The 13,057-nt window shown below is 62.7% G+C and overlaps 1 gene segment (V, D, J or C); it reads right to left on the bottom strand.

The window, feature by feature from the left end:
• Window positions 1-10,300: 10,300 nt before the first annotated feature.
• Window positions 10,301-13,057, bottom strand: part of LOC123621545 — a 70,503-nt gene continuing 67,746 nt past the window's right edge. The window contains 3 exon segments of the C gene segment in view: window positions 10,301-10,745; window positions 10,971-11,297; window positions 11,522-11,833. Of these exon segments, the coding sequence occupies window positions 10,351-10,745; window positions 10,971-11,297; window positions 11,522-11,833 (1,034 nt within the window).

Here is a 13,057-nt window from a genome sequence, read left to right as displayed (position 1 = left end):
GGGAAGGAAACAGGTGACCCCCACCCTGGTCTCCCCATGAAACAGTGCCCCAGCCAGGGGTCCCACCTTTGGGATGTGTGGAATTCCCGGTGCCCGGCTGCACCCTGACCGGCCCTGTCAGCGCCTGGCACTTCCTATGCCCTGGTGACACCATGGGCATGTCTGGGGCTGGGGCTGGGCAGTGATTGTCGTGGCCCCCAGCACCCGAACGTGTGGCTCCGTGAGCTCCACAGAGAGCCAGCGGCTCACCCCAGGGACCAGGTCTGACGAGACACTTGGGCTGCCCCGATGGCCCCGGGCCCAGCCCCAGCGCCAGCAGGACAGGAGAGGGTGGGGGCCACAGGGCCCTGAGGACACGGTGCTGCGAGGAGTGTGCACGGGGTCCCTGTGTGCAGTGGGGATGAGGTCCCGTCCTCGCTGCCCACTGTGGGTGCTGGGCCCTCCCTCACTGGGGACAGAGGGTGACCTGGGCTGGGACAGGTGACACTGAGTGGCACCCTTAGTGTGACAGGGACCGGGGCTGCTTTCAGAGCCACCTCATCTTTTAGTGGTGCACGCTGAAGGTTTATGATGAAATTTTGTGACATCCGGGACTGCTGGGATGTGGGCAGGCTGGGCGTGGGCACCATTCTGGGGGGCGGTGGGCACGCGGTGCGTACTCACCTGTCCCGTCCCCCTCTCACGCTGCAGTGTTGGCCCAACCACACCCTGAGCCTTCAGGGTCCCCATCTCCCGGGTTCCAGATGGGCTGCGAGTGCGTGACCAGCGTGGGAGGAGGCGCTGGGGGGACACGGAGCACACACGAGACCCTGGTCCCGTCTCCTCAGCCGCGCTGTGCACGGTGGAAGCTCTGTTCCTGGCAGGGTGGAAATGTCCCTGCCAGCTCTGCTCTCCTACCCAGGTCCCCGGCCTCACCCCAACGGCCCTGGACCCTGCCCCTCACCCTGACTGTTCTCTACCTGCAGCTGGACCTGGCCCCTTGTCCACAGCGCAGGGCCGCACCTGGGAGCACTCAGTGCCAAGGCAAGGTGTCCGCCAGCAGCACCCCCGACTCCGTCACCCCTCCCCCCACTGCCGCCACCTCCTCCAGCCCCAGCCCAGCTGCTGTGAGCTGCTCCCAGATGAGACCTCCCAGCCCCCGGCCTGTGGCCCTTCCAGCGTCCCGCACACCCTGTCCTCAGACTGTGCCCACGGTCTGGGCTGTTCACTGACCACCCCGGGTTGGGGTTGCCATGTTCTAGGGTCCCACCCCACCCGTGCCCCAGCCCCATGTTCGGGGTCCCTTGTGGGTTTCTCCCCAAGGCCCAGAGGCCAGCACAGCAGCAGTGAGCTGGGCGGATGGCCTGGTAGGTGGCCCAGTGACTGCAGGGCCAGACGTGGAGGTGCAGCGGCCCTGCCGCCGTGCTCCGCCTGCAGACGGGCCCTGGGTCCTGGCCGGGCCTTGCCGGGCTGCGGCTGGCGAGTGCTTCCGCACCGTTCGTGTTGGGGCCTCCTGGGAGCCCCGCCCTGGGTGGGTCTGTGCCCCCAGGCCACCCGGAGCACAGAGACACTGACAGGGACAGGGACAGAGGGACAGAGGAGACCCCCGGGGCACGGTGCGGTGGGCACATGCCAGTGGGTGGTGGACCCAGGGCTCAGACACTGCTGGGCCCACAGGAAGTGGCCAGGCCTGAGTGAGCCTCAGTGTGACTCTCTGTGCCCCAGGGCCTGGGGGAGGCGCGTGGGAGTGTGAGTGTGAGTGTGAGAGAGTAAATGTGAGCATGAACATGTGACACAGTGAGTGTGTACGTGTGTGTGTGATGGTGTGTGTGTGAATGTGAGTGTGTGTGGGAGTGAGTGTGAGTGTGGGAGTGAGTGTGTGGGTGTGAGTGTGAGTGTGAGTGTGGGTGTGTGAGTGTGAGTGTGGGTGTGAGTGTGAATGAGTGTGTGGGTGTGGGTGTGAGTGTGAGTGTGGGTGTGAGTGTGTGGGTGTGTGTGAGTGTGAGTGTGGGGGTGTGTGAGTGTGGTGTGTGTGTGAGTGTGGGTGTGAGTGTGTGGGTGTGTGTGTGAGTGTGAGTGTGTGGGTGTGAGTGAGTGTGTGGGTGTGGGTGTGTGTGTGAGTGTGAGTGTGGGTGTGAGTGTGGGGGTGTGTGAGTGTGGTGTGGGGGTGTGTGTGAGTGTGTGAGTGTGAGTGTGGGTGTGTGAGTGTGGGTGTGTGAGTGTGAGTGTGGGTGTGAGTGTGAGTGAGTGTGTGGGTGTGGGTGTGAGTGTGAGTGTGTGTGGGTGTGAGTGTGTGGGTGTGGGTGTGAGTGTGTGGGTGTGAGTGTGAGTGTGTGGGTGTGGGTGTGTGTGGGTGTGAGTGTGAGTGTGTGGGTGTGAGTGTGAGTGTGAGTGTGTGGGTGTGAGTGTGGGTGTGAGTGTGTGGGTGTGAGTGTGAGTGTGTGGGTGTGGGTGTGGGTGTGAGTGTGTGGGTGTGAGTGTGAGTGTGTGGGTGTGGGTGAGGGCATTTGCACCTGATGACGGGGACCACGTTTCTGCCCCTTTCTCTTTCTGTATTTGTGTCTCTGTCTTTGATGTCCTCTCTCTCTCTCTCTGTGTCCATGTCTCTTTCTTCCTGTCCCCATCTCTGTCTCTCCCTGTGTCTGTGTCTGTCTCTCCCTGTCTGTCTCTTCTCTCATCTCGCTGTCCTCATCTCGGTGTCTTCTCTGTCTCTGTCTCTTCTCTCCCCCCAGCCCTGTCTGTGTCTCTGTTCCTGTCCCTGTCAGTGTCCCTGTCCGTGTCTCTGTCCCTGTCCCTGTCAGTGTCCCTGTCCCTGTCAGTGTCTCTGTCCCTGTCTCTGTCAGTGTCTCTGTCCCTGTCAGCATCTCTGTCCCAGTCAGAATCTCTGTCAGTGTCCCTGTCCCTGTCAGTGTCTCTGTCCCTGTCAGCATCTCTGTCAGTCTCTGTTAGTGTCTTTGTCTCTGTCATTGTCCCTGTCAGTGTCTCTGTCCCTGTCTCTGTCAGTGTCCCTGTCTTTGTCAGGGCCTCTGTCAGTGTCCCTGTCCCTGTCAGTGTCTGTTAGTGTCTCTGTCATTGTCCCTATCCCTGTCAGTGTCTCTGTCCCTGTCAGTGTCCCTGTCCCTGTCAGTGTTTCTGTTAGTATCTCTTTCTCTCAGTGTCTCTGTCCCTGTCTCTGTCAGGGTCCCTGTCCCTGTCAGTGTCTCTGTCCCTGTCAGTGTCCCTGTCCCTGTCAGTGTCTCTGTCCCTGTCAGTGTCCCTGTCTCTGTCAGTCTCTGTCCCTGTCTCTGTCAGTGTCCCTGTCCCTGTCAATGTCTCTTGTTAGTGTCTCTGTGTCAGTGTCTCTGTCTGTGTCAGTGTCTGTGTCAGTGTCTCTGTTAGTGTCTCTGTGTCAGTGTCTCTGTGTCAGTGTCTCTGTCAGTGTCCCTGTCCCTGTCAGTGTCCCTGTCCCTGTCAGTGTCTCTGTTAGTATCTCTTTCTCTCAGTGTCTCTGTCCCTGTCTCTGTCAGGGTCCCTGTCTCTGTCAGTGTCCCTGTCCCTGTCAGTGTCCCTGTCTCTGTCAGGGTCTCTGTCCCTGTCAGTGTCTCTTGTTAGTGTCTCTGTCCCTGTCAGTGTCTCTGTCAGTGTCCCTGTCTCTGTCAGTGTCTCTGTCCCTGTCTCTGTCAGTGTCCCTGTCCCTGTCAATGTCTCTTGTTAGTGTCTCTGTCTGTGTCAGTGTCTCTGTCTGTGTCAGTGTCTCTGTCTGTGTCAGTGTCTCTGTCAGGGTCTCTGTCTCTCCTCATGGTCCCTGGGTCGGGCTCCCCTTGCTGGACGCTCGGGTTCCTGGGGTGGGCTGCCGGTCCTGCCCTGAGCCCCGTGGTGGGGCCTGCCCTGGGCACGGCCTGTGGGGTCAGCTGCCGCCCAGGGCGCGGCGGCCATCTGGCCCTGGCCGTGGCCCGGGGGCAGCTGAGGGAGGGTCTGGGGCTGGCGGAGGTCGGTGGGGTCTGCTGTGCGGTGGGCGTGGCCCTCAGGGGCCGCACGCTGAGCCCACACCACGGAGAGCCCGGGCTGACCCGGCCCGGCCGGGATGGCCTCCACGGTGGCCTGTGCAGGTCCTGCGGGACCTGGGCTGCCTCTGCTGACCCTGGCTGACCCCAGGCTGATCTTGGCTGACCCTGGGGTGACCGCAGTGGGTCCTGGCTGACCTCTGTCTAATGCCGGCCGGCTGACCCTGGCTGACCCTGGCTGATCTCAGCTGACCCTGGAAGGCCCTGGCCGGCCCGGGATGGTGGGGCTGGGCCTTCGGGAGGCCCCGGGACCGCCCTGCCCCCACACGGCTCTCCTGGGCCGCAGCCCCTTGCACAGGCCGCAGGCCCACCTGGCCCGCTCTCAGTTTGGGGACGTGGTTCTCGGAACAGCAGCTCCCTGGTTGGGACACCTGGGCTGGGCTGTGTTCACAATGACTCAGCCGCCCCATCGGGCTATTTTGGGTGTTTCGGCAGGTGCCGGGCCAAAGGAGGCTTCAGAAGAAAGAGAAAAACAAGAGAACACAAACACCGTTGCCTCCCCCTTCCCCTCCCACTGTGTGCCCTAGCCCCTCTCCTCACTGGAACCCCTGACCTGGTGACCCCCCCCCCGGGCTGGGGGCCCAGCACATGGGGCTGGGACCGATTCTGTGTCCATCAAGTCAACCTGGGCCCGGGACCCCCTGGGGCTGTGACTTCCTCCTCTGCCCAGTGCCTGGCTTCAGACGGTCTCGGCTCCCCAGGACGCCTCCCTAAATTTCTACTGGTCACTCCTAATGAGTGTCAGGCTCAGGACACAGACACAGGATCAGTGTCTAAGATAGAGTGATGAAGCCTCAGGACAAGGGCTCAGATCTCAACATCAATGTGCATGAAATCAGGACCAGGGTACAGGAACCAGAAACAAGATGCAGTGATGAGAAATGGCCCAGTGACCACGACCAGTGTGCTCAGTGATTAGGACCAGGGCTCAGTGACCACAACCAGTGGTCAGTGATTAGGACCATGGCTCAGCGATCAAGGCCAGGACCCAGTGATTAGGACCAGGATCCAGTGACCATACCCAGGGTCCAGTGACCCAGACCAAAGCCTAATTATTAGGACTAGGGCTCAGTGACCACAACTAGTGTTCAGTGACTAGGACCAGGGCTCAGTGACCAAGCTCAGGGCTCAGTGACCAGGACCAGGGCCCAGTGACCAGGACCAGGGCTTAGTGATCATGACCAGGGCTCAGTGATCAGGACCAGGGCTCAGTGACCAGGATCAGGACTCAGTGACCAGGACCAGGGCCCAGTGACCAGGACCAAGGCTTAGTGACCATGACCAGGTCTCAGTGATTAAGACCAGGGCTCAGTGACCAAGACCAGGGCTCAGTGACCAGGACCAGGGCCCAGTGACCAGGACCAGGGCTTAGTGACCATGACCAGTGCTCAGTGATCAGGACTAGGGCTCAGTGACCATGACCAGGGCACATTGACCAGGACCAGGGCTCAGTGACCAGGACCAGGGCTCAGTGATTAGAACCAGGGCTCAGTGACCATGACCAAGGCTCAGTGATTAGGACTAGGGCTCAGTGACCATGACCAGGGCTCAGTGAGTAGGATCCGGGTCCAGTGACCAGGACCAGGGCTTAGTGACCATGAACAGGGCCCAGTGACCAGGATCAGGGCTCAGTGACCAGGACCAGGGCCCAGTGACTAGGACCAGGGCCCCGTGACTAGGACCAGGACTCAGTGATCAGGACTGGGGCTCAGTGACCAAGATCGGGGCTCAGTGATCAGGACCGGGGCTCAGTGACCAAGATTGGGGCTCAGTGACTAGGACCAGGGCCCAGTGACCAGGGCGAGGGCTCAGTGATCAGGACCGGGGCTCAGTGACCAAGATTGGGGCTCAGTGACCAGGACCAGGGCCCCGTGACTAGGACCAGGGCTCAGTGATCAGGACCGGGGCTCAGTGACCAAGATTGGGGCTCAGTGATCAGGACTGGGGCTCAGTGACCAGGACCAGGGCCCAGTGACTAGGACCAGGGCTCAGTGATCAGGACCGGGGCTCAGTGACCAAGATCAGGGCTCAGTGATCAGGACTGGGGCTCAGTGACCAAGATCGGGGCTCAGTGATCAGGACCGGGGCTCAGTGACCAAGATTGGGGCTCAGTGACCAGGACCAAGGCCCAGTGACCATGACCAGGGCTTAGTGACCATGACCAGGGCTCAGTGATTAGGACCAGGGCTTAGTGACCAAGATCAGGGCTCAGTGACCAGGACCAGGGCCCAGTGACCAGGACCAGGGCTCAGTGACCATGACCAGGGCTCAGTGATTAGGATCAGGGCCCAGTGACCATGACCAGGGCCCAGTGGCCAGGACCAGGGCTTAGTGATCAGGACCAGAGCTCAGTGACCAGGACCAGGGCCCAGTGGCCAGGACCAGGGCTTAGTGACTATGACCAGGGCTTAGTGACCAGGACCAGGGCTCAGTGATTAGGAGAACAGCTCAGTGACCACGACCAGGGCTCACTGATTAGGACCAGGGCTCAGTGACCATGACTAGGGCTCAGTGATTAGGATCAGGGCCCAGTGACCAGGACCAGGGCTCAGTGATTAGGACCAGGGCTCAGTGACCATGACCAGGCCTCAGTGATTAGGATGAGGGCTCAGTAACCAGGACCAGGGCCCAGTGATTAGGACCAGGGCTCAGTGACCATGACCAGGGCCCAGTGATTAGGACCAGGGCTCAGTGATCAGGACCAGGGCTTGTTGACCAGGACCAGGGCCCAGTGATCTGTTTTTTCATGGCCTGGTGGTGGGGAGCAGGGTTCTGTGCATGGTTCTGGGTTGTAGCCTTCTCTGGCATCCCCTCTGGTGATCCCAGCATTCCTCTTTGGGCGTTAGCTCCTGCAATGCCAGGTCACTGCTTGGCTACTGGATGAGAGGCACCCTCTGTCCCTGCCCACCGTGACTCCTGGTGGGCTTCGAGGTTCACCTCCCCGCCCTTTCCCTGACTCCTCCTCCTTTTTCAGAGTCTGTGAACCTTAGTCCTTGGATCATTTTATTGCACGAGGAGGGGGCAATTGCAGGCAGGTGGGGTGGGCGCTGGCTTCAGGCAGGGCTGGGTTCTGGCCTGTGCAGCTGCCTTCTCGGTCCAGTTCCTCCACGCTTCCTCCCTGCACAGACAAGAGCGATCAGCACCTGTGGGAGCTCCCGCGGGTGTGCCGGGTCCTCACCGACGCCCTCCGCCCCCTCCTGGCCTGGCTCAGGGAGCCTGGGTTGGACGTGAAGTGACTGCACCTGAGGGTGGCCCAGGCCCTGACTCCAGGCTGTCTGTGGAGGGACCCCCTCCCTGGGGAGCAGGTCCCTGCAGGGGGGACAGGCTGTGCCCTCCTCAGAGCTGAGCACCCCCTGCCCATTCCAGCCCCCGTCTGTGCCCCTGGTCCCCACCTGTGCCTTGTTGCCCCTGCTCAGTACTGAGGGCCCTCTCTGCTGCCAGGGGGGCCCCGGACGCTTGTCACGGTCAGCGCTGTGCTGTAGAACAGGCTCAGCAGGAAGAGCGTGAGGAAGGTGATGGTGGTGGGCCACAGGCTGGCCCCCGGGACTCCCTCCTCCAGGGTCTCCTGCGGCAGGTCCAGCTCCACGCAGGGAAGCGGCTCCCGCCAACCTGCAACACACTGAGTGGGTGGGGAGCTAGGACTGCCCCCTGCCCTCCCGCACCTCCTTGGAGTCTGGGGAATAGCGGCGGTGGGGGTTCCTCATCTCAGGAAGGACGGGAGGCAGGGGACCCCCATCTCTGAGGGGCTCAGGGCGCCAAGGTGAGAGACCTGGAAGGGCAGAGAGTGGATGCCATCCATGCCAAGGACAGCTAAGCCCAAGGCGTCCTGGGTCCCCGTCTGCACACATGCTCAGCCAGCCCTCACCAGGCTGGCTCCCGGAGGACCAGAGACACCACCCTCAAGGGGATCTGGGTGCAGAGACCTGGGTCTGGGGCTCAGAGTGCCAAGGGCCCGGTGGGTAAGACCAGAGGCTTCTGTTGCCTCCCCAGGGAACGTGGCTGCGGGGCCATGAGGGAGGGCCAGGGGAGGGCCACCAACACAGCCAGCCCTGTTGTCCTCAGGCTCTCAGGGTACAGACCTCCCCTGTGGTGCTGGACCTGCTTGTCCTGTGCTGATACCTCTGATCATTGACCTGTCCATCCACCCTCCCGTCTATAGAGGCATCACTTGTTTATCCACCTGTCCATCTATAACGCTATCACCTGTCCATCCACCTGTCTATAAAGCTATCATCTGTCCATCCACCTGTCCATCTATAACGCTATCACCTGTCCATCCACCTGTCTGTCTATAAAGCTATCACCTGTCCATCCACCTGTCCGTCTATAAAGCTATCACCTGTCCACCCACCTGTCTATAAAGCTATCACCTGTCCATCCACCTGTCCATCTATAAAGCTATCACCTGTCCACCCACCTGTCTATAAAGCTATCACCTGTCCACCCACCTGTCTATAAAGCTATCACCTGTCCATCCACCTGTCTGTCTATAAAGCTATCACCTGTCCATCCACCTGTCCGTCTATAAAGCTATCACCTGTCCATCCACCTGTCTGTCTATAAAGCTATCACCTGTCTATCGACCTGTCCGTCTATAAAGCTATCACCTGTCCATCCACCTGTCTGTCTATAAAGCTATCACCTGTCCATCCACCTGTCTGTCTATAAAGCTATCACCTGTCCATCCACCTGTCTATAAAGCTATCACCTGTCCATCCACCTGTCTGTCTATAAAGCTATCACCTGTCCACCCACCTGTCCATCTATAATGCTATCACCTGTCCATCCACCTGTCCGTCTATAAAGCTATCACCTGTCTATCGACCTGTCCGTCTATAAAGCTATCACCTGTCCATCCACCTGTCCATCTATAAAGCTATCACCTGTCCACCCACCTGTCTGTCTATAAAGCTATCACCTGTCCACCCACCTGTCCATCTATAAAGCTATCACCTGTCCACCCACCTGTCTGTCTATAAAGCTATCACCTGTCCACCCACCTGTCTGTCTATAAAGCTATCACCTGTCCATCCACCTGTCTGTCTATAAAGCTATCACCTGTCTGTCTATGAGGGCATTACCTATCCATCTACCATCCATTCACCAACGCCGCATCACATGCCTGTGGCCCATCCCCTACCTGCCTCTCTCCCTCTGCTGGGGCAGCCCCCACCTATGACTCTCTGCTCTCCCTTTAGGAAGCCCCTCCTTCGGGCCGGGCCTGGGTCCTGAGGGTGGCTGCAGCACGTCTCTGGGCAGCATTTCCCCGCCTGACCGGTTGCTGTCCCCTTTGCCTTTGGTGACTGTGCACTCAGTGGGGGGCAGTGGGGGGCGTGTGTGGGCCTCCTGCCCACCTGGGCCCCGAGAGTAGAGGGAGGCAGCCAGAGGCCAGGTCCCCTGGGGAGGCCATGTGGTGTCTGAGGCAGGAGCAGGGCCCTGCCCCCTGGTGGGGACGCGGTGCAGGTGTCCCCACGTGGCCGTGGGGCCGCTCTCCTGCTCCAGAGCCCAGAGGAGGGGCCCAGGGGAGCTGCCTGTCTGTGCTGCTTCGGGCCTCCCCAGCACTGCCCCGCCCTGGCCATAGTTTGGGCCCTACCTGGGCTCAGGGGGGGATGGGATACTTGAGTCTGGGGCCAGTGGGGAGCAGGGGCTGCCTGGGAGGGGCTGGGTCTGGGGAAACCCTGCTGGGGCTTGGGGGGGACTCCCCTTTCCTTCCCGGGGCTGGGGCTGGGCTGTGAACCTTCTGCATCTGCAGGGCTCGGACGTGAGTGTGTGTGCACACGTGTGTACGTGTGTCCATGTGCACGTGTGCAGAGCAGTGTGGAGAGGGGCTGGGCAGGGGCTGTCCCCCCTTCCGTGAGTGGGTGGGGCTGTCCTGTAGCCTGAGGCCGACCACCAAGGGTGGTGCGCTCCTGCTCCAGCGGCCGGGGCCCAGCACCTCCTTCCCTCCCCTGTGTCCCACCCTGGCCGGCCTGTCCCCCTCTCAGCCTCTCTCGTCCCTCCCCAGCGGCAGCCAGAGGCCCAGCAGCCACGCCGCCTGCCCATGCAGGACCTGCCCCGGGCTGCGCCTGCCTGGCTGACCTCAGGCTCCACACCCAGCCGGCCTCGCCCCTGCGCACAGGCTCCCGCTGCCCAGCCGCGGCCCCGGGCTGAAGGCTCCTGGGGCTGCCAGAGGCCCGGAGAGCTCAGGGCAGGGGTGCTCCTCCCTCCCCGGCCGGCCCTCCCCGCTGAGCCGCAGACCCTGAGGATGGACAGACAGGCGCCAGATGGAAGTGCAGGGCTGCGTGGGGCGAGCTCGGAGTTTATTCAGGGGGCAGGCGGGCGGGGCGGCTCAGTAGCACACGCCGTCCACCTCTGCCATGACCACGGACACGTTGACGTGGGTGGGTTTACCCGCCAGGCGGTCGATGGTCTTCTGCGTGAAGGCCTGGGGCAGGGCCTCGTGGCCCACGATGCAGGAGAAGTTGTCCCCGTTCTTCCAGGACTCGGCCGTCACGCGCAGCACGCTGGTCACCGCGAAGGTGGTGGCGCCCTGGCCGGGCTCCTGCCGGGGGGGCCAGGTTAGGTAGCCCCCGCGGGGCAGCTCCTGGGACCCGTGCAGCCAGCGCACCAGCACCTGCTCGGGGCTGAAGCCGCGCACCAGGCACGTCAGCGTCACCAGCTCGTTCAGGGCCAGCTCCTCCGACGGCGGCGGTAGCAGGTGGACCTGGGGCCGGAAGTTGTCCCCTGCGGGGTGGACAGCAAGGTCAGGGGTCTGCGCAGGGCAGGCGGGAGGCCCTGCCCTGCCGGGCACCCTGGGCTGTGTCCTGGCCCCTCAGCTGGCCCCAGCTCCCCTCTGCACAGTGGGGACGGGAGCGCCACGCCCAGGGACCTGGGCAGGAGGTGGGCTCGGGAATGCGCTTTACAGACTGTAGAGTGCCGTGCAGCACCCTGGGGTGGGTCTGGGCCCACCTGAGCCTTTGGCGATGGTGGCAGTTAGTGTGGTCTCGGACTCAGGGTGGGTGGCGCTGCACGTGAAGGTCTGCCCGCTGTTCCATGGCTCCGCGCAGCCGGGCAGGACGCTGGACACACTGTAGCAGCCGCAGGAGTCCCGCACGGGTTCCCCCAGCTCGGCCTTCTTCCCCTCGGAGGGCTGCCAGGTGAAGGTGGCGTTCTCGGGGTTCACCAGGCCGCGCAGTGTGCACTTGAGGTTGGCGTCTGAGCCCAGGAGCAGGTCCTCGAGGGCCGGCGGGTGCAGTGACAGTTGGGGATGGCAGCAGGAGGGGGACGGAGGTGGGTCTGCACAAGAGGCTGAGTTGAGAGAGGCCTGAGCAGGTCCTCACGCCCCTGCTGCCCCCCGTCTTTCACCCAGCCCCGGGCCCCAGTCGTTGGCAGCCATGACCTGGGGCTCAGCCCAGCAGCCCACCCCTGTCTGAATGAGGGGTGGCTCCCCCGGGGCAGGGTCCAGGCCCTGGGTCAGGGCAGGATGGGGGCCCCTCCCCTCCCCCAGGCCGCCCTCTGACCTGGGCTGACGCAGGCCACGGACACATCCTTGTTGAAGTTCGAGTTGTGCTCCACGTGGCACTGCAGGAACGTGCCAGCCGGGCACTGGTCGGCCGGCAGTGTCAGCTGGCTGGTCGTGGTGTACAGGCCCTCAGAGTCAGCCTCGGTGAGCGGATAGTTTATGACGGTCACATTGTCCCCGTCTTGGTTCCAGGTCACGTTCAGCGGCTCCGACGGGAAGAAGCCCTGGACCAGGCAGCCGATGACCACGAGCTCGCCGCTCTCAGAGCTTGGAAGGCTCAGTGGGAAGACCACGGGGCTGGCCGCGGACACTGGAACACAGGACACACTGTGAGCACGTGGCCCTCGGGCTGCCAAGCCCCGACAGCCCCGCGAGGACAGCGCGCTCAGCTCCTTTGCCCTGGAGGACCCGCAGCGAGGGGGTGCCCACCTCAACGTCACACAGCCCCTGCGCCACGGGGCTGCAGTGAGACCCGCTGTCTGACCCCAGCCGCACTGTTTCTGAACATGCGCTTCAGGCGGGGCCCCCGGCGCAGGCCCTCCCAGGCGGCGAGCTGTGGTTGTCACACAGGGCTCTGCCCGCGGCAGCTGAGTCCCCGACGCTCCCTGGGCCTCAGCTCCCCCTCTGTGCGGGGGGCCCAGCCTGGCCCTCTGCCCCGGGCTTTGGGAGGATCAGGCCGGGGCCCAGAGGGAGGGCACAGGAAGGACAGAGTGGCCTGGGCTCCAAGGTCAGCTGCAGGTAGACGTCCCGTCTGTGTCCTCACCCCTTCCTCCATCAGGGTCTCATCCCACAATCCACTGTTGCACTGGCCCCACCCCATGCCCAGTAGGCCGCCGTCTACCCCGTGGCCTACCAGGGTCCCAGGACCAGAGGCCTAAACCCAAGAGTCCTCCTGCCAGGTGCTCCTCCACCGGCCTGCCACACAGGGTGGCTCTGCCCTCAGGCACATCCCAACCGCCCCAGGCCAGCGGGTGAAGGGAGGAGACAGATCACAGCTGCACCCTGAGCTGCATGGCCTGCAGCATCCCCCTAAACACTGGGCCTGCCGGGCTGGACACAGGATGGGGGCTTTATCACATTCAACCTGATGTCTCCACCCAACCCCTCAGACTGACCAAGCTGAGCCCACCTAAGCCCATCTCCTCCCAGCTCGGCCCAGTGCAGCCCAGCTCAGCCCAGCCTAGACTATCCCAGCCCAGTTCAGCCAGTTCAGCCCAGATCAGCTCAGCTCAGCCCAGCCCAGCTCTGCTCAGCCAGTTCAGCCCAGCTCCGCTCAGCCAGTTGAGCCCAGCTCAGCCCAGTTCAGTCCAGCCCAGCCCAGCTCAGCCAGTTCAGCCCAGCCCAGCCCAGCTCAGCCCAGCCCAGCCCAGCCCAGCCTAGCTCAGCTCAGCCAGTTCAGCCCAGCCCAGCTCAGCTCAGCCAGTTCAGCCCAGCCCAGCCTAGCTCAGCCAGTTCAGCTCAGCTCAGCCCAGTTCAGCCCAGCCCAGCCCAGCTCAGCCAGTTCAGCCCAGCCCAGCCCAGCTCAGCCAGTTCA

This window comes from Lemur catta, chromosome 1 (assembly GCF_020740605.2).
Source record: "Lemur catta isolate mLemCat1 chromosome 1, mLemCat1.pri, whole genome shotgun sequence".
NCBI lineage: Eukaryota > Metazoa > Chordata > Mammalia > Primates > Lemuridae > Lemur > Lemur catta.
Note: the sequence above shows the minus strand (reverse complement) of the source record. Positions and strands in the feature narration are given on the sequence as shown.